Genomic DNA, 27,396 nt, shown 5'->3' on the forward strand with positions numbered 1-27,396 from the left:
ATTCCTTTGTTACACAAAACCGTAATTAACTAAGATTTCGAGAATTCCCATCTTACCCCATTTTTTTTACGAGGTGAATTTTGACATATTTTATCACTTAAGAAGACGCAAATTAAAGTGCAAAAACTCAGAACAATGTGTAAGGGGTACTTTCCAATTTGAAGCTCATTAATTAGGCACTATGAGATAAATCCAGAACCAATGATATAAATAAAAATCAATAGGGCCAAATTTTGAAAAAATGGCTTATTAGATTTCTTCATAGTTTTTCAAATTTCTGGCTCAAAAATGAGATTAATTTTGTTAACTTTGTCCTTCGTTTTATCATTGGTTTTATCATTACCAACAACTCCTAAAGCTCCAACTGAAGATGATTTTTATATAGTTCCAGATGATATAGAAAACTATAAACCTGGAGATATTATTAGATATAGAAATACTCCAGCTCAATTAAGAAGTATAATTTTCCCAATAAATATTAAAAATTCATGGCAATTATTAATTCGATCTGAAGATTCTTTTGGTAATCCAAATGCATTTGTATCAACCATAATGGAACCTTATGACGCTGATCCAAATAAGGTTATTAGTTATCAAACTTTTGAAGATAGTGCTAATTTGGATTGTTCACCTTCTTATGGATTTTTATATGGTGCTTCAATATCGACAATTGCTACTCAAATAGACATGACTTTTATAACATTAGCTTTACAGAAGTGTTATTATATTGTTTCACCAGATTATGAAGGTTTCAAATCAACATTTACGGTGGGTAGACAATCAGGATATGCAACTTTGAACTCGATTCGCGCTACTTTAAAGTCTGGTAACTTAACCGGTATAAATTCAGATGCTAAGGTCGCTATGTGGGGGTATAGTGGTGGTAGTATTGCGTCTGGTTGGGCTAATGTTTTTCTAAATTCGTATGCACCTGAAATTGAAAATAACATTATCGGCACTGCGTTAGGTGGATTTGTCACAAATATTACAGCTACAGCAGAAAGTGTTGATGGTGGATTAGCTGCTGGTTTAATTCCTGTTGCTTTAACTGGTTTAACTAATGAATATACAAATCTAACTAATTTATTATTTCAATATGTTGATCCAAATCAAAAAGAAGATATAGAAGATGCAAAAAATCATTGTTTAGGAGGATCAATTATAAAATATTTTGGTCATAATATATTAACTGGTGATACACCTTTATTTCCAGGAGGGTTTGATTTGTTGAACTTACCAGCCATAAATAAAGCAGTTCAAGAAAATTGTTTATTAAATTTAGATGTATCACAATATAAACCAACAACTCCAGTATTTATATATCACGGTACCTTAGATCAAATTATTCCCATTAAAGATGTTAAAAAGACTTATCAACAATGGTGTGACGCTGGCGTTTCATCAGTTGAATTTGCTGAAGATTTACTAAATGGCCATATTACAGAAACTCTTATTGGAGCCCCAGCTGCTTGGACTTGGTTAGAAGAAAGATTTGCTGGTGTACCACCTGTAAAAGGTTGTTCACATACTGTAAGAGCTGAAAATTTATTTTATCCAAATGTTTCAAAAGCTACTTATGATTATTTTGAAGGGTTAATTGATGCTGTTACATTTGCTAAAATTGGGTACCAAGGATTGTCATCTGATAATGTTTCAAATTCTGATTTCCAAAATCTTTTGACTAGCATAGAAAGTTTTTTCAACTAAATAAATTTTTACTGCAAAAACGGTTAGTAGAAATTGTATATTTTCTTTAGAGAAAAAAAAGTTAATTCGTTTCCATCTTATGTTAACAAAAGCTCTCAAAATACTAGCACTATTCTCTTGGTTAATCTACAAATATATTAGAGTTTGAACTATTCTTGGATGTATTCAATGTTTATTAAAATGAAATTACATGTTTCAACATTTAGCACTATTCTATCTGTATTTAAAGATATTAAATCGCGCGCGTAAAAATTGATGATAGATAAAAGATCAATACTGATTACGACTCAATTTAAATTTAACAACTCTTCAAATTATCCATATTAATTACAATTACAATGACACTAAGTTTATCCAAAGTTAAAGATGTCTATTTTGAAAAAATGTTTCAATCACATTCTGACTCGATTGGTAATTCTTCAACAGATTCCATATCAGTAAATAAGTCTCCAAAAGTTTTGATTCTAGATAATATAACAACTTCATTTATATCATTATGTTATACACAATCGCAATTATTATCAAATGACATTGTTTTGGTAGAATTAATTGAATCACAACAAAACCTCACAACTATGAAAAATCTAGATTGTATTGTTTACATAAATCCAAATTTAGAATCAATCAAATTATTACTATCAGAATTAAGGACTCCCCATTATAAAAGGTATGATGTATATTTTAATAATATGGTGGGGAAAAATCATATTGAACAAATTGCTGAAGCTGACGAATTTGAAGTTATTGATAAAATTATAGAGTTGTTTGAAGATTATTATATTTTGAACAATGAATTATTTCTTTTGAAGAGACCACCAGTTAATATCCCTAATCCAGTTGTTGCTGAAGCTGAAAGTTTAACAAGTTTATTATTAGCATTGAAAAAGACATCTATAATAAAATATGATTCAAATTCAATAGAATTAAAAAGATTGAGTTCAGAAATATTATATGTTATAAATTCAAATTCAAACAATAATTTGTTTGATGATTTAAATCGTCGATCAGATGTACCACCAGTATTACTATTATTAGATCGTAAAAATGATCCAATAACTCCATTAATGACTCCATGGACCTATCAATCAATGATTCATGAATTTTTAACTATTGAAAAAAATGTTGTTGCGTTACCTGATAATCAAATTGTTTTAGGAGATGATGATCCTTTTTTCAACCAATCCTCATTTTTGAATTATGGAGATTTAAATGATAATTATCAAAAGTATTTTGAAAAATATAAAAGGGAAACTAAACAATCCTCAATAAATAATGATCAATTATTAAATATATCAGAATTGAAAAAGACTTTAACTAAATTTCCAGAATTCCAAAAATTTTCAACAAATATTGGTACTCATGTGAATTTAATTTCTAAAATTGATGAAGAATTGAAAAAACAACATTTATGGGAAATTGGTGAATTACAACAAACTATAATATGTGGGTTAGATAATCAACAAACAATTAAAAATGCATTATTGCAAGTTCTACAAAATAAGCAAATATCAACAATAAACAAAATAAAATTAATTTTATTGTATACTTATAAATACAACAATATATCTGATGTGAATGCTTTTATAATACAATTAAATGATCCAATGATCACTCAAGAACCACCAACATCAGAACAAATTCATTTATTAAAGAACTTTAGAGTATTATTTGACATGGAGGATAGTGTTAGAAATCAACAACAACAAACAAATCAAGATTCATCTCAAAATTTCAATCAGCAAGGTTTGGCTAATCTTTTCAATAATAAGAAAGTGAATTTCAAAAGCTTTTTCAATAAAAATGAGACTCCAGAGAATGATAATGTTTATTTACAATATACTCCAAAATTGAGTGGGACAATCAATAATTTAATCAACCCAGAAAATAATTCTAATGGCTCTAATACTTCATTTTTAACTACATTAATTCCAGAAAAAGTGAAACAACAATATGGTTCAGCACCTACAACAGTTCAAGATATTATAATATACATTAAGGGAGGTGTTACTTATGAAGAATATAGGATTATAAATGAAATTTCAAAATCAAATAACAAGATCAATATTGTTATTGGTGGTGATGAAATTTTAAACTCAACTAAATGGTTGAACAAGATGTATGAAATGGATATGGGGAATTTTAATACTTCAACAACAAACAACTCTGGGTTCAGTGATGGTATTGATAGAAGAACTGCATTACGTGATATTTTATAACGAATAGATGCTAATTGAAGGATGAAGAGATACAAATCTGAAGTCAATTTCTACATTTAGCTACTCATTTAATTAATGAAGAAACATGTTCACCAAAATGGAATATTCTTGAATTAAATTTGAACGTATTGGATGACTTAATTTTGATTTTCATAATATTTTCACTTTCATAAAATCTCCTTTTCTTTGAACTCTTTAGTAGAAAAATAAAACTCGAGGATTTATTCATTATAACTGAGTTTCAATATCCGCAATGAAGTACTTTATCTGGCCCATCAACAAGTGTGCATCAGAGCAATTTTTAGGGGCTAAGGATCAAGATATTAGAAATGTCATATTCAGGGATTTTGTTCCCAATTTTGTTCAACCCAGTTTATGGATTTGCAGCATTAAGTAAGTAAACTATGTGATTTTGAGATTTACAGAGCTCAATTACGGCTTCAAATGTGCTATACACCCAGTAATAAGTTCATTCCCTGCGATGAAAATATTGGTCCTTAACTATGTGAATAAAGCTCAAAATCCATCCACCATTATTAAGACTAAGGTTAGTTAATTGTCTTGAGCATTTTGTGTGTTTAATGAGTAGCTTAGTATTTACTAGGCGAATTAGCTTTTGACCTAGTGAAGAGTGAAGTAAAAAATTTTATGAATTTTTATTGTTGTAGCTCCTACTACGAAACTAGTGCGAGCTCGTGCCAGTCTCGACCTTATCAATTAAATCTCAACCACAATACTTAAGATTTTTTTCGTGTGGTTACCAAAAATACCTAAAATTTTTGACCTCCATTTCAGACGAATATTTGACATAAAAACACAATTTTGTTAAATAGATACTTAAAAATGTTATAATTTAAAAATTTAACTAGTCACATAATAGTGGTAGAGCTTGAAATTACTCAGTAAGAAACATGGTATAGTTGAAACAGCAACATTGACTCTTTCTGATGTGATTTTTTGAAAATCGTTTTTCTTCAATAATTACTTGAATATTGCTCTAGGATAAAAATGAATAGCTGAGAAATAATCCCCTGCTAAAGCTTAATAATCCTGTTTAATAAAAACTCTACAACTCGAGAATTAAATTTGTTGTGTAGAAAACCTTACAAACTATAATTTCTTACAGGGGTGAGTCGCAAAAAAAGGCAAATTTGGCTAGTTTGCAGCAATTTTGCCATGTTTTAAAACACTAAAAATCAATGCACACTTTACCTTTTAAGCTAAAATTTAGACATTTATATATTATTTGTTGATCAAACTGTTACATGGTTTGCTTTTTTTGAAATAATTTGGAGTATGAATTTGCTTTTTCGGCGATTTAAAACGTCTAAAAATATAATTTGAAAACTAGTCCATTTTTGATAATAACCGGTCTCTCTTATGCCTAACTTAGTAGCTACTTGACTTGTTTTTTTGTTTGTGGTGATCTATGTGCACAATAACTTTGACGAATTTGAAAAACAAAACGTTGCAAATTTTTCTAGCAAGAATACTTATTAAAAATTCTCGCTCAATTATATATACCTAAGTAGCTAAGAGACCTTTATCCAATTATTAGGAGTGAATAGTATTGTCGTTGTTGGGATATATTTGTTTTTAATGCGGGCGTATGCAGGGCGTGCTTGAGCTAGCTTTGCCTTAATTTTTCTCACCACACCGCGTTTTCAGTGTCGTGAGAAATTTGAAACATACTTTAAATTTTCTTGCTACAGAAATTTTTCATATTCTATCATGGCTAGTAATTTGCTCAAATTGACAATTTAATTGATGTAAATCCTAAGAGAGTTGCCTCAATAGTATTACAATTTTTATAGAATTTACTGACCAAGACAAATTGGAAGAGACAAAGGGATGAGAAATTATCTAAATCAGTCAACATTATCAATTAATTACCTACTTGATTGATTAAGGAGCATATTTACCAAATTGAACTTCCCAATCATTAATTTTCGAACTCAAATTATCAATTAAATCCGATTTTTCATTATATTTCAATTCAAATAAATTTTTTTCCTTTAGAATTTCTTCAGAATCGGGAGTAAAAGAATATAATTCAAATTTATATTTTCTTTCTTCAATAAGATCTTGTTTTGTTCTTGATATCCATTCTATTATTGCACTTGTTCTTTTTCTTAAATCATATATTGAAGATTTTTGTGAAACATATCTTGGTTTATAAGGTAGCTGAATTATTTCATCTTTGTTGATTGTGAATGAAGAAGAAGATGGATTTGATGAGCTTGAATTTGAGGTTGTTGTTGTGTTGGTGGTGGTATTTGCTTGATTCACATCTTGATTTGATGATTGAGATGAGGAAGATGAGTTCAAATCTCGTTTTTTCTTGGAGATCTTGTTTTTGGATTTCTTATAATCTGGTTTTCTTCTTCCACTAGTTATTGGAGGGTTGGTATTGGTTTTGGTAGTTGTAGTTGTTGATTCTAATTCCACTTCATCATCCTCTTCATTGTTGCTAGTGTTGGGTTCTTTTTTAAGTTTTTTAGGTAGTTCTTGATTATTAGATGATGAATTCAATGAAGCCGCTCTACTATTTCTTTTCCTTGGTGATAAACTATCAGCATCACTTTCATCTATTACTATACCTGATTCTTTTGCACTTTCTCTCAATGCTTTTTGTAGTTGTTTATCATATATATCTTCCTCAATATGATTATGATGATGACTTCTTTCTTTTCTCTTATGTTTCGGTTGTGCTGGTGGTGATACTTTATCGGTTCTTTTCCTTTTATTATATTTTGAATTCTCATTATTATCTTCATCAAGTGTAGTAGTGGTTGTTAAATTTGATTTCAAATCTTTTGATTCTTCAGAACCAAATTGTTCTAATTTTTTTCTTTTATCATTAACTGGTTTATATAATGTTCTTTTCAGATATGGATCAGATATTAATGTATGATTTTCTGGTTTACATTGTTCACACCAATACTTATCTGGCACATCTTCATTTTCATATAATCCAACACAATAACCATGTTGCCAAACTCCACATTCTTCACATTGAATAAATAATCCTTGATCTATAGTTATTCTATACTCTTTTTTCAAAAAAGTTATTAAATTGGGGTTTATTAATTCTGAATGTAATTCATCTTGACCACATATACATCTAGTTACTTCTTCTTCATCTTCAATTGATGAATCATTATTATTATTTTGATTTTCATCTTCTTCTACTTCACCATTATCTCTTTCAATTTCCTCTTCTTCTTCTACATTATCATTACTTCTGGTTCCTCGTGTTGAATTTTTTGTATCAAAATTATTATCATCTAATTCGACTTCTGATGAATTTTTTGACTCCAAATTTATTGATCTTCTACCTGATCTTCTTGACATAATAATATATTATATTTTGATGGTATATAAACAATTATGATCAACGGAAAATTGATAAATGATAAATGTGATTGTATAAATTGGTTGTATGATTTATTTGTGTTTTTATAAGATTTATTTTTAAATGATTTTTACTTTACTATTAAATATTATATTTTTTATTTATCAAGTTATTACACAAACTTAAATTATAAATTCTGGTAAACTACCACAAGTTCTTAGCATTAATATGATAAAGTAAATTTCTAATCTGAGACTAGATGAGGAATTTATAAGCTACTTAAATGAGAGAATCGTAAATAGGATCTATTTTATATTGTATTCAATCAAGGAAAAACTCTTGTTTAATGATCAATAATTATACAAAATTAAAGAAATGTATGTTTATTGACAGAATCGAATAACCTAAATCTCTACCAGGAAAGTCCTTGTGCCGCCTTAAGTGTTATCGTTGACAACTCGGCTAAAATTCAAGCCAAAAGCTTTATTAAATCAGAATCGAACCCGCGTTATAGGAACTTTTGGACCAAAAAAAGGTAGCGTGACGACTCGGCCACAAAAATCTTTAAAATGAAAGCAAAAAGAGCTGAACCCGCGGTGTTACTAAGAAGAAGGTAGCGTAACAACTGCGCCACGTTTATTAATTATATTGCATTTTTAAGGAATCGAGCCCGCGGTTTTCAACATAAAAATAGCGCCTTATGCTAGCAACTAGGCTACATTTTGAAAATATTTGACTATTTTAAGAGTCGAACCCGCAAGGTAAAAATTTTAAGTAAAAACTTGACCACTACGCCACGCAAAGCTTACAAAAAACTGCCCATATGAATCGAACTCGCGAGCTTTTAACAAACAGAAGACACAGGTGCTAGCCACTGAGCCACAGAATTTGCTAAAAAATTTGGCCTAGTGGTTAATTCCTTTTTAAGGTACCTGGTTCGATTCCTTGTGAAGTGCTAAAATGAATGTTGCATAACAAAAAAGTGATAATTAGCATATCAAAAAAGTCCAGATCTTAACATAACAAATAAATAGTAGATTTACATAACAAAATAATTTATTGAGCATAACAAGAAAGTGCATTCACTAGCCACAAATCTCGTATCTCAGTAGATTTCAGCGTCGTATCTTAGATATAAGATTCTAAAAAAATTTTAGTAGTACAAGTTATTATTACTGCAATTTTTTGTCCCAAATTGATACAAAATTAAGGAATTCAAATGTACAGTTATTGTGGTTAATTTCATTTAATATATTTCGAGTAAGAAAAACACGTAGTTAATTCATATTAATTGAGCCATAAATTCAAATCTCATACTTCTTAAAGTAGAAAATCATTACAGGTGGGTTAAAAAGTATATTAAATTTTGCGGGGAAATCAGAACTCAAGCAAAGAAAACATTAAGCTGATACATTTACTTAACACTATCGAAGTACATGCGCTTATGAACATAAGAAAATAGATCAAATTGTTTAAAATTGTGTATAAAATAATAATTATATTATCTAAAATAAATGAAAATGAATAAAACTATCTAATGTATATATATATAAAAATAAGTAAAGAGAAAATTGAATGAATGAATTTTTATAAGTTATCATAATTATGATGAATGAATTCATCAGATTGTTTTCAATCTGCTTTTGTTTCTTTTTGGTTTTTTTTAAGATTTTTGTAATTCCTTTTTGAGTCCAATTTAAAATTTAAATAACAATCACATTTAATGACCAACAGTTAAAGTATGATCTCTATCATAAATACCTGGGTTTCTAATATAAGGATCTAATTGAATATAATTACTTGATAATGCAATATTTAAATCTATTTTATCTTTTAAATATTTATCAGATACTTGAGGATTAGTTGATTCAATCCATCTTTTAGTAGTTTCAAAAAATTTAGCAGTTAATAAATCTCTTTCTCTTCTTAATCTTGCATATTCAGCATCTTTTCTTCTTGGTGGGAATTCATCTTTTGGTTCAGGAATTGGATAATAACCTCTTGTTGTATCATCACCACCTAAATAATCAGGAATTAAAGTTGGATCAATAAATTTACTTAATTCTTTTGCATCTTTTGTAAAATGAATTTTTGAAGCAACAACAGGATCTAACCAATTTTTAATAATATTCCAAACAGTTGAAAAAATCCAAGGAGCATTATGAATTAAAATAAAACCTAAAGTTTCTGGATAATGAGCTTCAAAAACATCAGCTAAAAATTTTATTGTAGCATAATCAGCATTTTTTAATGAAAATCCAGTTAAATCAAAAACAATAGTACAAGTATCAACTGATTCACTAACTTCTCTTAAAAATAATCTAACCCATTCAATTGTAACAACAGCATATCTTTGATTTTGTGGTAATGGAGAATCTGAAGTTAAATGTTTTTTAGCTTGAAATGTAAAAATTGGATTATTATTTTTATCTCTACCTTTAATCCAAGATTTTTCAGTTGTAAAATTTTTAATAAATCCTTGATTTGTACCATTTAAATAAGAAACTGAATCACCTTCCATAACCCAATCATCACTTGGAAATTCATTAGCTCTCCAATTTAATGATTTAAAAAACATTTCTAAAGCTTTTTCATGATCCCATTTTCTTGCTCTAATAAATTTTAAAATTAAATTATCAAATAAATCATTACGTTGAACTTTTTGTAAAGTTTGATGTAAATCTTTTGGATTATATTGACTAAAACATTGTAAAATTGAAGAATCTGGATTAACTTTTAAAGGTTTATTAACAGTAGATTGGAAAATATCAACTTGATTTCCACCAGCAAAACCATTTTGTTGTTGTTGTTGATATCCATTATTTTGTTGATGTTGATTTGGATGACCAATTCTACCACCATAAGCTTTTTTACCACCATTTTGTTTATAATTATTATTTTTATAATTACTATCAAAAATTTGAGGAGGTAATGCATCATAATCAGTTAAAGTAGTTTCTGCAGTAACAAAAGTTTCAATTGAATTAATGGAATTTGCATCATCATTATAATCATTATAACCACCTACTGCACCTGCAGCACCACCATTACCACCACCACCAATTGGAGCAGCGCTACTTCCATCAAAATCATCAGCATATTCATAAGCAAGTTTATAATGATGAGCATAAACAGAATAAATAACTTCACTTGGAATATCAACTGGTATATATCTTTCAGATGATGATTGAGTTTGAATTTGATTCATTCTTTTTGAATTAGCTGGTGGTGAACCATTTGCAGAACCAGTAGCTTGATTAGCAGTACTTGCACTTGATGAAGCTTTTTTTGAACCAAATAAACCCATTTTCTTTTTGGATGCAGAAGATTTAGTTGAATTAATTGAACCTCTTGTATTTGATTTACTTAAACCACCAGTTGGAAGTGCATGAGATTCATCAAAATGAGCAGTTGAAGTTGATGGTATAAAACATTGTCTATATTGAATATCTTGATTATTAATATTTAATTCATAACCAAAATATTTTAACATATAAGCCCAAACTTGTTTTAAAACAATTTCTTGATCACCATTAAGAGTTTGAATTCTTTGTAATCTATATTTAACATTATCTGATGACATTTTTCAATTAATTTTGTTATTAATATATATTGAAATGGTTAATCAAAATTTAATAGTTAATAATGAATGAAATCTATAGATTTTATAATAATAATTTAATAATTTATAAAGATCTAATCTGAATTGAATTGAGATTTGATAAATCGGTTGAAAAAATTAAACAAATTAAAAAAAGAAAAGTTGTGTTGAATTTATTAATATTTCTCCCTTTATTTCCTTTATTAAAAATATAAATTATTTATGTCGTTGAATTAAATGATAGAAAATATTTTGAACCTTAATTGTCGTTTATAATATAATTCAAACCGAGTATGTATAATGTATTAATTTAACCCCCTTCTTTTTTTATTTAGGTCGAAGAATATATCTGAATAGATTGAATATGTTGATTATAAGTTAAAATCTATAAAAGTAACAATTATATTCTATAAATTGAACTTAAACTAATGTTAAATGAATGATTAAGACTTTTTCTCTTTAAATTGGAAATAATCTAATTTGAAATTTGATTTGAAATAGTCAAAAAAAAAGTGAAAAATTTAATTGAAAAAAAATTTCAGAATAACCAGATTATTATATATTATACTTTATACATTCCTTCGATAATTAATAAATATTCTTAGCTTTGTAGTATATATTAATAATTAATTGATTTGATCAATCATTAGTTAATTTAAATTTAAGTTTATAATAAAAATTGAATAAAACGTTAATTAATTTTAATAAAGATATCTTAAAACAAATTACTTAATCAGTTAATTAATAAATTAATGAATTATTATTATTATTATTATTATTATTATTATTAGAATTTAATAATCAAATTAATTAAACCTTCATTCTCCTCCTCTTCTATCAAATTATAATTTATTATGTAAAAAGTCAAAATTTGGAATATTATTTAAAAATTATTTAAGAAAAAATAATAAATTATATTTTACAACTTTGTTTGGTAAAAACGTAACTAAATTATTCAATTTTGAGATTCAGAATTTAAATTTTAAAGCGTTCGTTAAAAAGATTAATTGATCATTGGGAATAAACTCTGATTAATTTAACCGTTGGTTAACTTATACACTATTAAGGTCATGATTCATTGTAGCAGATCTTGAATTAAGTTAAAGATCTAAGTTATATGGAGGGGGTTCAAAACCAAGATGACGGTTAAAGTCATAGCTTGTTGAATTACATTCTCTTGTATAGTTAATATTATTTAATCTAATAATGTCAACAGTATCTTTTTCAAATTTTGAAACAAATTTTAATAAAGAAAAATTAAAAAAATTAAAAAAGTATTAGACACAATAACCCAAGATTTAGTGTAATATATGCAATTTACGGAAATTAGCATTATTATATAAAAGACATTATTTTTTGAATTCAATAATAAAAATAATTATGAAATCAAGATATGAAATAGATTGAAATTACAAATTGGAATTGAGTATTCAAATGGGAATTTGTTTGTTATGACGGTACTTCTTTGTGTTCATTTGTTTCAAATGGTTGCAAAATTATAATATTTCAAAATTTTTATTATTATTTAGTAAATTATGGAAATAAGATTTATTAAATAAATTATACGACATTATTTAATTTCTTAATATAGTAATTTATTTTTTATTTTTTTTTTTTTTTATTAAATTTTTAATTTTTATTTTTAATTTAATTTAAATTAATTTATTTTTTAACATATGAAAAAAAAAAATTATTCAAATGTGGGGTATTTTCTATTAAATAATTATTTATTTAACACGTACTTTGATTTTAAAATTAATTTATTCACATTCAAAATAAATTATTATTTTATTGATCTCTTAATTCATTTTATTTAATAAATCTGAAACAAACAATTTCATATGATAATAATTTTCAATCAAATTTATTTTTTAAACAAAAGGTGTTAATTTCAAATGAAGTCTTGTAAAATTTGAATATAATGTATATCAAAATTTTAATTTAATACTATAATTTAATTTATAACATCATGAAACGTTTAAATGAATTTGATATATATAATACTTTTTAATATTTTTTGCTCTATTTTTTTTTTTGTTTCAAATTTGCTTACATTAAGTTGCTAACGTTTAATAGATGTTTTTGATCTTGTACTTTAATGACTTTATATATTATCTATAGCAAGTATTTCTATTTTTTGTTTTATACTCATTTCAAGTTGTTTGAGGGTTAATTGATTCAATAATGATACCCTGATATTGTTTTTAAATATTGCACTATTTCACCCATTTAAAAAAAAAATGAGTGGAGATTTTTTTTAATTAGATATATCGTGTGACATTTAATTGTAAAATTGCAAAATTATGTAAGAGTCTATATTAATTAGCTATACGTTAATTAGCACCTATATATTTGATACAATTCACTTATCTTCTTCTTGATCTAGGTTGTGCCATTCTTCTTGGATTTGGTTGTGGAGGAGTTGGAATCAATCCACCACTTATATTATTCATAGATGTATTAGTAACAGGGTTTGGACTGTTAATATTATTATTATTACCAAACAGAAAAGCTGGAGGTGTAGAACCCATTCCAAAACCAGTTGGAGTTGTAATTGATTGAGGTTGTTGTGATTGTTGTCCAAAAGTAGATGTGTTCACACCAAATGTATTATTATTTGCACCACCACCAAAATTTATTGAATTAATTGAACCAAAAACATTAGTATTACCTCCATTCGTATTACTACTACCACCAAATGGTGTAGCTTCTCTACTTACTTGTTGAGCATGATATCCAAAGATTGAAGCTGGATCTGGAGTTGGCTCTTTACTTCCTGTAAAATTAAACTGTGGAATTGATGGATTTTTTATTGACGTTGTTGGATTTGAATTACCAAAATTAAAACCAGCTGGAGTTGTTGGACGTGAACCAAATGCATTTTCAACACTTGATGAATTACTATTTGTATTATTATTATTGGTGACATTATTTGGAAATGCATTACCAAATGGCAGTTGTTGTTGTTGTTGTTGTGGAGGTGGCTGTTGTTGTTGACCAAAAGTGAATGAGCTTGCAGTATTTGAAGTTGAAGTTGATGGCTGAGTTTGGAAACTGAATGGTTTTGTTGATGAAGTAGTTGATGGATTACCAAATAATGTGTTTTTTGTAGGTGGTGGTGTAACTCCTGTAGCAAATTTAAACCCATTTGATTGAGTTGTTGATGATTTTGGAGCACCAAATTGGAAAGTACTATTTGTATTGTCACCACTATCTACTTTTTCAATTGATGTTTGAGCAGAATTATCAGCTTTAGTTGATCCAAAGATTGTTGATGGTTCAGGACCATTGCTGCTTGTTTCTTTACTTGACATATTAGTTCCGAAATTGAAAGTAGGAGTTTTTGATTTATTATTTTCATCATTTGATTTAGGTATATTGAATGAAAATTTTGGTTTTTTTGTTTCATTTTCAGTATCTGAAGATTCAATATTATTTTTTGAGATAGGATCAGCAGATTGTGCTTTTGGTGCATTAATTGAAAATGAAAAAGCTGGTTTATTTGTATTTGATGTTGAATCATCTGTTTGGGGAGTTTTTTCTTTCTCATCCTGTTTATTTTCAAGTTCGACTACTTTTGGTTGAGTTTCATCTGATTTTTTACCGAAATCAAATAATGGGGGTTTATTAGCTTCATTATTGTTGGTAGAAATTTCATCAGTCTTACCAATATTGAAATTAAATGATGAAGGTGGTGTATTTGATTTTCGTTTGTCTTTGGTGAAGGAAAATAAATTGGATGATGAGGTAGTTGATTGAGTTGCACTTTCTATTGGTTTATCAAATGAGAACAAACTATTACTCTTTGTAGCATTACTGGCATTTGGTGTGAAACTAAAGGTGTTTTTGTCAACATTAGCTGTATTAGATTCATTGTCAGTTCTCGAATCATTTTGTGTATTTTCTTTATTTGAAGTAGGAAAAGTAAACTTATTATAATAAGTAAAGGTAGTGGGTTGTTGAGTGTTACTCTTAAAATCAAACAAGCTTGTCTTGCTTTCATTTTGAGCATTTGATGCTATTGGTGAACTTGATTTTGTCTTCCTATCTAAATTATCCGCTCCAAATAATCCACCAGAATTAAAAGGTTGTTCTTTCCCCGATTCCTCGTTTTTGTCCTCCTTCTCTGCTTTAGTACCTTCTTTACCAAATTGAAATTTAGGAGTAGTTTCACCAAACAAACTCTTATCATTTGACAAAGTTTTTGCTACTTCTGGTTTTTTACCAAAATTAAATGTTGCATTTGTCGTCTCACTTTCTTTATTAGGCTTGAGTCCAAACTTAAATTTTGGAGCGTTTGTTACTTTATCATCAGTAGCAGGATTTGAATTATTTGATATAGCTTTTGGTGGTTCTGAAGTTGCTTGTCCAAAAAATGCAAATTGCTCTGTTCCATTGTCGCTTTTAGTAGATTCATCATCCATTTCAGTTTGGTGTTTTCGTTTATTAGAGACCTTGTCCAAAGTTCCATTTCCTTCCGATTCAACTGATTGACTATTGATTATTTTATTTATTTTTTCAGGATTTATATCAAACTTGAAGCCAGATGATGGAATAGCCGGTTTTTTGTTCTCCTTAACAATTATATCTTCTTTGACTTTTATTATATCTGCTATTGACTTCGTTTTGTTCAAATAATCTGGATCTAGTGATAATGATAATTTTTCATTCAATGCTATATGATTTCGTTTCGGTGTAGGACCAAATCCTTTCTCGGTATCCAGTTCTGTATTTTTTATGTCATTTTTAAGATTGAATTTTGGTTTCCCTACTTTATTTGCATAATTTTTTAAAGAACCAGATAATGAATCATTTTCAAATTCTTTTGTATCATAAAAAAATTCTTTCAATTGAAATCCTTTCTTCTTTTGTCTTTTAATCTGATTTGTTAATTGAGATGATGCAACTCTTTTTCTAAAATTTAATTTTTTATCTAAATAATCTAAATTATGAGTTTGAGTTGAAGTATTTACCATTGATGAATTCCCAAGTATTTCACTCATACTTTCATTTGGACTTTTAGAATATTTCATTTTTTTTCTTCTAGGTTCCGATGATTGTTGTGATAATAATTTTAATTGTACAAGTTTATTTCTTTCTTGAGGATTTAATTGAAAATAATCTGATTTTTCAACATATGTATCATTTTCAAAACTTAATTGTGATTCTTTTGAATTGAGTGGGATAATTAATGATGGTGATTCATCTCTATTCGAAAGTTCCATATCTGATATACGACTTAAATATCCATCTTTTATTGATTTTCTTCGTTCAAGATCGTTATTCAATTCTTCTTCTAGTTTAATACTATTACTAAATGCTGACAGATATGATTTATTCCTGGAACTTGTATTTGAAAACGCTGTTGATAATGATCGAGGGATTGCTTCATCTGTTATATGACCCACTATTGAAAGTCGTTTCCTTTTCTCTGATTTAGTGAATTGATTAGATAGTGGATCGAATAAGTTTTGGTTCTCGGTATCTGGATTGAATGATTGCTCTTGTTGATGAGATTTTATTTCATTTTCTATATTTGAAGATGATTGAGGTCTATTTCGATTGAAAAATGTATTTTTAAGTTTGCCAAAATAACTTGTGATTGAATTTGGTTCTTTCTTTGAATCATTATAACTTTTTAAACCCAAATTATTGTGCTCGGGCGTATCTTGCGTCATCAAAATTCAATTGTTATAATGCTTGAATAGTGTTTGTTATTTCTTGACTTTGACAAATTAATTAATCAAATGATAATAATAAATGTTTAATGAATGATAATTTGATGATGTTTTGACTAAAGTATGAATTTTTTCTCTTCTTATTTAATGTTTCTATTAACAATTGGTTTTTGTGTCATTTGATTATAATGTTTTGAAAAATTTAGAAAGTATCATATTAAAATTATTATAATGATTTCAATTGATTATAATTATATCATCAAATAATTAGATTGACGACTTGTATTCATGATACTATAACATTTTGAACTAAAATTAATAGAGACTAGACTTAAGATCAAATTTTACTACATGAGGAGGAGAATAAAACAAGTTAGTACATTTTTATTAACAAATCGTAATATTCGAATATCAGGTCTGTCAAGTTTCACTCAGTACAAACAATTATCTACAAACAATAACTTTAGAAATATTGATGAAAAATGGAGAAACAAATGGGAAAAAGAAGATTTAGTTTATAGTCTGAAATCAAAAGATACAAATGCAAATAAAGAGAACTTTTATTCATTAGTAATGTTTCCTTATCCTTCTGGTGTTTTACATTTAGGTCATTTAAGAGTATATACCATTAGTGATGTAGTTGCAAGATATAAGAAAATGAGAGGTTTCAATGTCATTCATCCAATGGGATGGGATGCTTTTGGGTTACCAGCTGAAAATGCAGCAGTTGAAAGAAATATTGATCCAGCTATTTGGACAGAAACTAATATTGCCAAAATGAAAGAACAAATGAAGTCATTTCTAGCTGATTTTGATTGGGATCGTGAAATTAATACAAGTTCTCCAGATTATTATAAATGGACTCAAAAAATCTTTTTAATGTTATTTGAAAAAGGTTTAGCTTATAGAAAAGATGCAGAAATTAATTGGGATCCTATAGATAAAACAGTATTAGCAAATGAGCAAGTAGATTCAAAGGGAAGATCTTGGAGAAGTGGAGCTATAGTAGAGAAGAAAAAACTCGAACAATGGTTCATTGGAATTACTACTTATGCTGATAGATTAGTTGAAGATTTAAAACAACTTGATCAGTGGCCAGAAAATGTCAAAACAATGCAAAAAAACTGGATTGGTAAATCTCAAGGTTGTATCATCAATTTTCCTACAAATTTAAAAGATAATCAATTACATGTCTACACATCTCGTCCTGAAACTTTATTTGGTGTACAATTTATAGCTTTGAGTATGAATCACCCAATTGTTGTTGAATTATCAAAAGTAGATCATCAGTTAAAACAGTTTTTACACGATTCAAAAGATCATGATTTTGATTCTAGAGATGGATACCGATTGAAAAACATTTCAGCATCAATTCCATTAAATCCAAGTAACGAAATCAAAAAAGTTTTTGATGTACCAATTTATGTTGCTCCATACGTTTCAAGTGACTACGGTACTGGTGCAGTCATGGGATGTCCAGGTCATGATACAAGAGATTTTGAATTTTGGAGACTTCATCAACCAAACGAACCAATAATTCAAGTTGTCGGTCCAAAAGGTAAACAAGTTGAGATGCCTTACACTTCAAAAAATGGTACAATACAAGACAAATCAACTTTAGAAAATGGATTACCTAATTTGGAGTCATATCGTGGGTTAAGTTGTAAAAAAGCTGCTCAAATGATTATCAAAAATTTGACTAATAAAAATTTTGGTGAAGCTAGTACTCAATATAAACTTAAAGATTGGTTAATTAGTAGACAAAGATATTGGGGTGCCCCTATTCCAATAATTTATTGTAAACATTGTGGTCCAGTTGCTGTCCCTGATGAAGAATTACCAGTTATTTTACCAAAAGTTAATAGTAAACATTTTGAAAAAGGTAGTCCCTTAGGAAACATTGATGAGTTTGTTAATTGTAAATGTCCATCTTGTGGAGAACCATCAAAAAGAGAAACTGATACTATGGATACATTCATGGATTCATCTTGGTATTATTTACGATATTTGGATTCTAAGAATGAAAAAGAATTATTGTCTCCATCAGCTAGTGAAGACATGCCTGTAGATCTTTATGTTGGTGGTGTTGAACATGCAATTTTACACTTGTTGTATTCAAGATTTATTGCTAAATTTTTGAGCGATTGTGGAGTTTGGAAAGGAAAAAATGGTAAAGATGAACCAATAATTAAATTAGTTACTCAAGGGATGGTGCATGGAAAGACATATTCTGATCCAGATACCAAGAAGTTTTTGAGACCCGAAGAGATAGATTTCACCAATTCAAACGAACCAATTATTAAAAAAACAGGTAAAGATCCAATTATTTCATTTGAAAAAATGTCAAAATCAAAATATAATGGAGCTGATCCAGGGGAATGTATTGAGAAATATGGAGCAGATGCGACTAGAGCACAAATGCTATTTCTGGCACCTGTGAATGATACATTGTTATGGAATGAAGAACAAATTTTAGGAGTTGAAAGATGGCTTAAAAAAGTTATAACCTTGGGAAATACAATCACAACCACCACTGCTAAACCCGTAATTCATTCTACAAATACAACACATACCATTCCTATCATAAATAACTTGAATAAGACCTACAAGAATATCAAGTTGAATGAGGAAGAGTTTTTATTTTACAATCAAATTCAAAACTTGACTCAGAATATTGCTAAATCAATAGATATTGACTTTTCATTAAATACGATTGTATCTGACTTGATGAAGATGACAAACTTGATATACAATGCAACCAAATCCAATACATATCAATATCCTTTAATTAGAAATTCATATGAGAAATTATTACTTTGCATGGCGCCAGTCACACCAGCAACAGCTGAAGAATGTTGGGAATCATTACAATTGTTTGATGGAATTCAGGAAACGGTTTCAATTTTCAAATACAGTTTCCCAACTGATAAACCAATTGATACTTCATTTCAAAATTTTAATATTTTTATTAATGGGAAATCTAGAGGGACAATTTTAGCACAGAAGGATTTAATTAATCAAAATGATTTTGATCTAATAAAAGTTTTAAAACAGAATGAAAGTGTATCAAAACATTTGCCCGGATCCATCAAAAAAATTATCAAGAAGTCTGGTGTTTTGAGTATCATTTCTTAAATAATTTGGTCAGGCTTTCCGTTGACTTCAACCAATAATTTATGAGGATGGTCTGGAAATTTTTTCAATGTCCATGTATATATTCTACATATAACTTGTATTTAGAGTCAATAAAAATTGAAATTTTAAAGTCTAATTCTTTAATATTATATACAATTTATTTACAGATTTAAATAATAATTTTATTTAATGTATTTATTCTTTGACTTTCTTAATACAGTTTTAACATCTTCAGCCATTTTAAAGTCGTCAATCTTTAGTGCAGCTCCGACCAAACCGCCTAATTCTTTCCAACTCCATTGAAATCTATCTTCTGACAGTAAAACAATAGCTAATGCATCATTTAACATATTCAATTTGATATAAAAATTGACCAATGCTTTACTAAATTCAAAATCTGACTTTGTTTGTTCTTTTTTGTTCAATGATTTGAAATTGCTTGATTTTCTATATTGTCCTCTTTCTAAAATAATTTCATCTGCAAATTCGTAATTTTTAAATTTAGCAGCAGCTCTTAAAGCTATAATATGAATAATGGTGTCTCTTGGAAGTTTTGTTGCCTGATTGTTAAAGTTTAGTTGATTGTCATTGTCCTTGATTTGGTGTGGTATGTCATTGTTAATCACCTGGTGATCGAACTTTGAATCTGCTTCTTCAATTATGATGTCTGTGGAAATTTGTCTAGGTTGCTTTTCCAAAATAGGAAATGTTGTTTTGTTGTAAGTCGTTTTAAATTGATCAAAAGTACCCAAATTGAGAATTATATTTAAAAAGCAAGAAACCAATTGATAACTTATTAATTCCGGTCTAAATTCAACAATAAATGTAATCAACGCAGAAGACTCTGCAAGAACTAACTGATCAGATGACAAATGTTTGACAGGAAGGAAAGGAAAATCATTTTGCAAAGCAAAAAAGTCAACTTTTTCAATCATATTTTCTCTAAATAATCGACCTCTATCATTTTCCATAATTTTATTAACTTTTTTAGTTGGCAGATAATTTGAATAAGACATCATTAAAAATACAATTGATTTTGATGTTATTGATCCACTTTCAGCTAATTTTTGAAACAAAGCTCTTGATAGATCAACATCACCTTCCAAACCAGAGATATTCAACATACATTCAATTGTTTGTAAATTTGGTGAAATTCCTTGATCATAAATATTAAAAATAAAATCCCAAGATTTTGATGAAAATTGTTTAGATTTTGAACAACCTTTTGCTAATGCTGCTAATGTATTTTGATTAATTTTTAATCTATGATCTAACATCTCTTGATATAAATCTAAGGCTTTTTCTATTTTTTTATTCATTACACAAGCAATTATCATATCTGTATAAGTTCTACTATTTGGTTGAGTTGTAGTTGATAAAAATTTCATAGCATCAAATGTTTCTAAAGCTTTATTAAAATCTTTTTCATAAAATATATAACCTTGAAGGATTGAAGTGAGAATTGACCTTGAAATTTCTAATTTGTTAAGTTTCATTTCTTTTAATAATTGTTCTACTTTATTCATGTTACCAAATTTAGTATAAGCACAGATCATTGTTTCGTAAACATCAAGTTTAAGTTCATTTAAAGATGCAAATTTTTCGAAATAATTTTCCATTAATTCCATTTCAACTTCAGATAGTCTTCCACCTATTGCTAAAGATTTGAAAAATAATAAATTCGTCTTATTTTGAAGTTCTATGTTTGCACTTGAGCACATTTTTTGTAAGATTGGTATTAAATATTTTAAATCACGTATTGGGATTGATTTTATGAATTTATGAACAGTTGAAGAAGATAAATTTGAGAACCCTCCACCTAGCTGAAGTTGAGACACTATTAAATTCCAATTTGGTGTAGTTGTGCCATCACTTGGTATTAAATATGTACCAGCTAAACCCATTCTAGTAGTAATTTCTTCTGGCAATTCTATTGCATCTTTCTTAAATACAGTTGAAACTTCAGTGTTTCCTGAATTAGATCTGTTCGCAAGATCTAGATCGTCGTAGATGAGGTCAGTTAATTTTGGGTCTAGCTTTTCATCTGGAGTTTGTGCGATACCATTGATTCGATTTGAGATTACTGATGACAAACTTCTTAAAGATTTTAAGTCTTCGCTTAAATTTGATTTATTTTCTCTATTATTTGATTCAAGACTACGGTTGCGTAGCATTCTCCTTTTGATTTGAATTTTTTTTTCTATTGGATCTTGATTTTCACTAAAAGGTAGTAGTCCGTCTAATGTTGGTATGGTTGAAGGATTTATTGATCTAGGAACGTACAAAAAACGTTGGGGTAATTTGATTTGCTTGCGCAAATTTATGCTTATTTTATATCTTAGTCGTAGCATTCTGGATATATGGTCGTATGATTTCTTGATTTGATCTGTTTAGTAAATCTTGATGTGAGATGATCCCACTAAAATATGAGAGATTTGATCTTTGAAATGGGTGGAATTTTTCACAAAAAGCAGTTTGATTAATTAACGACTTATGAATAATTAATATGAGTAGTTGAATAAATTGATTTTCAGAATCTCAAGTAGGATATATAGTTTGAGTCTTGAATGATTAAATACTTATGTAATTATTAGATGATTGCAAATTAAATAAAGAAAAATTTAAAGAAGTTACAAAAATAAAAAAATTTACATATTTCACCATTTATAGTTATCATAATCAGATTATTATTATTCAAGTATTAATTAATTAGTGCTGTTAACAAAACAATATACATATCAAAAAACTACTACGAAAATCATTAATATATTTAAAAACAATAACAACAATTACTTCACTTACAATCTCTCAAAATTTTACAAAGGACTTCAACCAACTGTTTATACCAATAATATACTCAATTTGAATTAATGAAATAAATTATCATACCATAATCACTACAAAAATTAATAATGTCTCAACCGAATTTGAATTCAATTCATATTTCAGGACCAAGACTGAGATCAAGTTCAGTAGCAGCTATTCATCCAGGTTTAGGTACTTTAACAATAAATGATCCAAAATCAATAATGGAAAATTCTTCTGGCTTATCTCCAGGTATAGGAACTGGTAGTATTTCAAATTCAAATGCTGATATACCACCAGATTTAGCTATTTTACTACAAAAGTTGGATGAAGATTTTTTAATAAATAAAACTATAGATCAATGGAATTATATAAATCGAAGAGAAGAGATAATGCAAACCATTAATAAACTACATCAAAAGCAAAATGAAGATTATCAACCGCTTGATCCTGCATTATTGGAAATGCCACTAAATCCAAGAAGACCAGCAGCATCGTTTTCAGAAAACTATAGAAATAGTGATGACATATTAGAAATTTTAGCTGCAAGAGCAGGAACTTATAAAGCAGATTTAGCATTTGTTGTTTTGGACTCAAGAGGTAAAGAAGTGAATAGTATTACTTGGGAAAAGTTGTATTTAAAAGCTGTAAAAATTGCTTATGAAATTCGTCATAAAGTTTCTACAAAAAATACAGACACTGTTGTGTTGTTATATAAGGATGGTGAAGTTTCAGAATTTGTAACGGCATTATTTGGTTGTTTTATAGCGGGTGTTACTGCCATACCCATACATCAAGATATTTCATTGTCAGAAGTTTTAAACATTTTAAATTTAACATCATCAAAATTATTGTTATATTCTGAAACAGTCGCCAAAGAATTGGATAGATTAAATGCTCAAAATCTGAGAATCCATTGGCCCTCGAAATTATTGAGATGGAGAACTACTGATTTTGGATCAGCAAAGAAATCAGAAGTATCATATTGGAATTTGAAACAAAATAGTAAAAGAGAAAAAACTCCATCAATGAATTTAGCTTATATTGAATTTTCTAGATCTCCTGTGGGAGAATTAAGGGGAATAGCATTAAGTCATAGAACAATCTCACATCAAATGCAATGTTTAGATGCAGCTCTTCTGAGTTTGCCAAATTCTGGTGGAGGACTACGTCGAAATTTGAAAGAATATCGAGGAAATAAGAAAGTAGTACTAGCTACTTTGGATATTCGATTTTCCATTGGGTTAATTTTGGGTGTTTTATTTACAGTATACTCGGGGAATGTTCTATTTTGGGCTCCTCAAAGGGTAATGGAAATACAAGGTTTGTACGCCAACATAATTACAAAATGTAGGGCATCGTTGCTTCTAGCTGATTATTTGGGGTTAAAAAGAGTTACATATGATTACCAACAATCTCCCAGTGCTACTAGATATTTTTCAAAAACTCAAAGTGTTGATTTTTCATCAGTCAAATGGGTATTGGTCAATGCTTTGACTATTGATGGTGAATTTATGGAAATTTTATCTCAAAGATATTTAAGACCGCTTGGTTGTCAACACCCTGAAAATGCAATTATACCAATGTTAACCTTGAGTGAATATGGTGGGATGGTAATTTCCTTAAGGGATTGGTTGGGTGGTAAAGATAGAATGGGAATTACAATATCTGAGGAAGATTCAAATGATTTATCATCAGTTTTAATTGACAAAGATTGTTTGACTAGGAACTTGGTAAAAATTGTGGAAACAAATCCGTCAACTTCAGATGAAATTGGTAGTGATGTTTTAAGAGTTGATGCATTTGGTTATCCTCTTCCTGATGCAACTTTGGCTGTTGTAAATCCTGAACTGGGTATTTTGGTTCAAAAAGGTGAATTAGGTGAAATATGGATCGACAGTCCTTGTCTTTCTGGGGGATTCTATGGACTAAGAAAAGAATCAAAACTGATATTTCATGCGAAATGTCGAGGTCCAAATGGTTTTTTAGAAATGGATTTTTTAAGAACTGGATTGTTAGGATTTACATTTAATGGAAAAGTTTACGTATTAGGGTTATATGAAGATAGAATAAGGCAAAGGGTTAGTTGGATAGATCATGCATTATTCAAAAAGATGAATAAAGAATTATTGAAAACCTCTGGATCAAGATATCATTACTCTTCCCATTTGTTAGCTACTTTAGCCAGTGAAGTTAAACAATTATATGATTGTACAATTTTTGATATATTTGTTGGAAATGAATATTTACCAGTTGCAATAGTTGAAGCTGAAGTTATACGAAAGCAATTTGATGATCTGAATGGAACTGAAGCTGGTAACTCGGGAGGTACTAGAACAAAGAATGGAGAGCAGGATTACGCAACTGGTGTTCCATTAAATGAGCCTGTCTTGAATGCAATAGCTCAAAGGTGTTTTGATACCCTTTATAAGAAACATTTTTTAAGACTTTATTGTGTATTGGTGGTTGATTGTGATACGTTACCTAAAATTATGAGAAGTGGTGGAAGAGAAATAGCTAACATGCTTTGTAAAAAGAAGTTTTTGGAAGGAACATTGAAAGCTGATTTTGTAAAATTTTTTGTCAGAAAATCAATCAGTTTAATTCCTCATGGGGAGGATATAATTGGTGGTATTTGGTCTCCATATGTTTCAGAACTCAGAAATAAAGCATTACAAAATTTTCCAGATCAATATTCTGCAATTGATTATCGTCCAAAATCCGTTGATGAAAAAACCGGATTAGTTTTAAGTGACTTTGAATCTATTCAAGATATTTTAAAATATAGAGTGAGCAAAAGTGGTGATGCAATTGCATTTCAGAATGTTGAAGTTGGTGGTAAAAATAAACCTTTAACATGGAAAAAATTTGAACTTAAAGTTTATGCTGTATGTCAATATTTGATCGAAAAGACAAGTTTAAAGGCAGGTCAATTCACTATTTTAATGTATTCATTATCAGAAGACTTTGTTGTCGCTGTTTTTGCTTGTTTTATGTGTGGTATTATTCCAGTGCCAATGTTGCCCTTTGATTCTAACAGAATTGGTGAAGATTTTCCTGCATTTGTTGGTGTCATCCGTGATTTTGATATTTCAGAAATTTTAGTAAATGATGAAGTTGAAAAATTCTTAAAAAATGGACCTGTTGCTGATTCTTTGAAAAAAATTACCCACAAAAAGGTCAAATCATTGAAGATTAAAAACACAACCAAGCTTAGTAAAGTGTCAAATGTTGGATCATTAATTCATAAAGTTGCAATTTTTCTGGGAAGCACAAAAGGTAAAATTGGAAATAAGATAGCTTTGGTCTGGCTAAATTTTACATCAGATCATTATCGTGTTGGTGCTACATTGAGTAATAAAAATATCATCGGAATCTGTAAAGTTTTCAAGGAAACTTGTAACTTGAGTTCTCAATCTTCAATCGTTGGATGTGTTAGACATGCATCAGGTATTGGATTTGTTCAAACTTGTCTTTTAGGGGTATTTTTAGGTACAACCACGTATTTAAGTTCTCCAGTTACTTACGCTGAAAATCCTTTATCATTTTTTTTAACACTTGCTAGACACAAGGTGAAAGATGTTTTTGTAACTGAACAGATGTTAAAGTATGCTGCTATAAAATTCGCACCAAAGGGATTTAATTTAAATTTATTGAAGAATATGATGATTAGTACAGAAAATAGAGTTGAAGTAGATTTATTAAGAAAAATTGCAAGAGTTTTCCAACCAACTAAATTAAGTGCCGCTTCCATGTCAACTGTTCACAATCATTATTTTAATCCAATGATTTCAACTAGATCCTATATGACGGTTGCACCAGTAGATTTATACTTGGATCCAGTTGCTCTAAGACAAGGATATGTATCAGTTGTAAATCAATCAGAAGTTCCAAATGCTTTACATATCCAAGATTCAGGTATGGTTCCAGTTTGTACTGAAGTCGCGATAGTCAATCCTGAAACAAGAAAAATTTGTAAAGAAGGTGAATATGGTGAAATTTGGGTTTGTTCTGAAGCTAACTTAACTTCTTTTACTAATGGTCCAAAGGGTCCAATTGATCAACTCTCTCAAGTTCAATTTAATGGAGTTATAGAAGATGGTAATCCAGATGTCACATATTTAAGAACTGGAGATTTGGGATTTCTACACAACATTTCCATTACTAAAAACACTTCAAATGACAATGACAAGGAAGTTTCATACTTTCAACCACTTTTCATATTAGGTAAAATTGCTGATACATTTGAAGTTATGGGATTACATCATTTCCCTATAGATATTGAAAACACAATAGAATTTTGTCATGCTGATATTTATAAAAATGGATCTTGTGTATTTAGATGTTCAGATTATACTGTGGTAGTTTGTGAATCTAAAAGAACTAGATATTTTGCATCATTAGTTCCGTTGATCATAAATACAGTATTAAGTAAACATCATTTAATTATTGATGTTGTTGCATTTATCAAAAAAGGAGAATTTCCTATTTCAAGACTTGGAACTAAACAAAGAGCTAGAATTGTAGATGCTTGGGTTCAAGGTGTTATACCAATCAGTGCATCGTATGGTGTAAATTATGGGGAAAATTCTATGATTAAATTAATTAAAGACGATCCATTAACTGAACTTCAAAATCCAGCGTTATCATATTATGATTCGGACGTAAAAGAAAATAGTATTTTTGATGTAGATAAAAGAGAAACTTTGAGATTAAATGATCAATAGTAATGGTCAAGGTATTGTACAATATCAACGTTAAATTAAATAAATTTTAATTTGATTTATATGTATTTGTATATGATTAATGAATTTGCATTTTTGTGTATCCTTTGTCTTTGATGATCTCCATGTTGTAATTTTGAAAAAGGTTTGAATAATGTTAATGGATTATATGAGA

The 27,396-nt window shown here is 28.5% G+C and overlaps 8 protein-coding genes across 8 annotated transcripts; 4 read left to right on the forward strand and 4 right to left on the reverse strand. All coding sequences in view use genetic code 12, as the record gives it.

Moving 5' to 3' along the window:
- Nucleotides 1–288: 288 nt before the first annotated feature.
- Nucleotides 289–1,707, forward strand: KGF54_000605 (lipase family protein; the record flags this gene model as incomplete). The annotated part of the gene is made up of 1 exon (XM_051766536.1): nucleotides 289–1,707. The coding sequence occupies one exon, from the start codon at nucleotides 289–291 to the stop codon at nucleotides 1,705–1,707; it is 1,419 nt and encodes a 472-aa protein (XP_051622594.1).
- A 338-nt stretch (nucleotides 1,708–2,045) lies between these two features.
- Nucleotides 2,046–3,923, forward strand: KGF54_000606 (uncharacterized protein; the record flags this gene model as incomplete). Its single annotated transcript, XM_051766537.1, has 1 exon — nucleotides 2,046–3,923. The coding sequence occupies one exon, from the start codon at nucleotides 2,046–2,048 to the stop codon at nucleotides 3,921–3,923; it is 1,878 nt and encodes a 625-aa protein (XP_051622595.1).
- A 1,905-nt stretch (nucleotides 3,924–5,828) lies between these two features.
- Nucleotides 5,829–7,277, reverse strand: KGF54_000607 (uncharacterized protein; the record flags this gene model as incomplete). Its single annotated transcript, XM_051766538.1, has 1 exon — nucleotides 5,829–7,277. One exon carries the CDS (start codon nucleotides 7,275–7,277, stop codon nucleotides 5,829–5,831), a length of 1,449 nt encoding a protein of 482 aa, XP_051622596.1.
- A 1,721-nt stretch (nucleotides 7,278–8,998) lies between these two features.
- On the reverse strand, nucleotides 8,999–10,861 carry KGF54_000608 (uncharacterized protein; the record flags this gene model as incomplete). The annotated part of the gene is made up of 1 exon (XM_051766539.1): nucleotides 8,999–10,861. The coding sequence occupies one exon, from the start codon at nucleotides 10,859–10,861 to the stop codon at nucleotides 8,999–9,001; it is 1,863 nt and encodes a 620-aa protein (XP_051622597.1).
- A 2,384-nt stretch (nucleotides 10,862–13,245) lies between these two features.
- KGF54_000609 (FG-nucleoporin) lies at nucleotides 13,246–16,557 on the reverse strand (the record flags this gene model as incomplete). The annotated part of the gene is made up of 1 exon (XM_051766540.1): nucleotides 13,246–16,557. The coding sequence occupies one exon, from the start codon at nucleotides 16,555–16,557 to the stop codon at nucleotides 13,246–13,248; it is 3,312 nt and encodes a 1,103-aa protein (XP_051622598.1).
- Nucleotides 16,558–16,908: 351 nt separating this feature from the next.
- On the forward strand, nucleotides 16,909–19,692 carry NAM2 (leucine--tRNA ligase; the record flags this gene model as incomplete). The annotated part of the gene is made up of 1 exon (XM_051766542.1): nucleotides 16,909–19,692. One exon carries the CDS (start codon nucleotides 16,909–16,911, stop codon nucleotides 19,690–19,692), a length of 2,784 nt encoding a protein of 927 aa, XP_051622599.1.
- Nucleotides 19,693–19,874: 182 nt separating this feature from the next.
- Nucleotides 19,875–22,043, reverse strand: KGF54_000611 (uncharacterized protein; the record flags this gene model as incomplete). The annotated part of the gene is made up of 1 exon (XM_051766543.1): nucleotides 19,875–22,043. One exon carries the CDS (start codon nucleotides 22,041–22,043, stop codon nucleotides 19,875–19,877), a length of 2,169 nt encoding a protein of 722 aa, XP_051622600.1.
- A 561-nt stretch (nucleotides 22,044–22,604) lies between these two features.
- On the forward strand, nucleotides 22,605–27,224 carry KGF54_000612 (uncharacterized protein; the record flags this gene model as incomplete). The annotated part of the gene is made up of 1 exon (XM_051766544.1): nucleotides 22,605–27,224. The coding sequence occupies one exon, from the start codon at nucleotides 22,605–22,607 to the stop codon at nucleotides 27,222–27,224; it is 4,620 nt and encodes a 1,539-aa protein (XP_051622601.1).
- Nucleotides 27,225–27,396: the final 172 nt, after the last annotated feature.

This window comes from Candida jiufengensis, assembly GCF_024610255.1.
Source record: "Candida jiufengensis strain CBS 10846 chromosome Unknown scaffold8, whole genome shotgun sequence".
Lineage (NCBI taxonomy): Eukaryota > Fungi > Ascomycota > Pichiomycetes > Serinales > Debaryomycetaceae > Lodderomyces > Lodderomyces jiufengensis.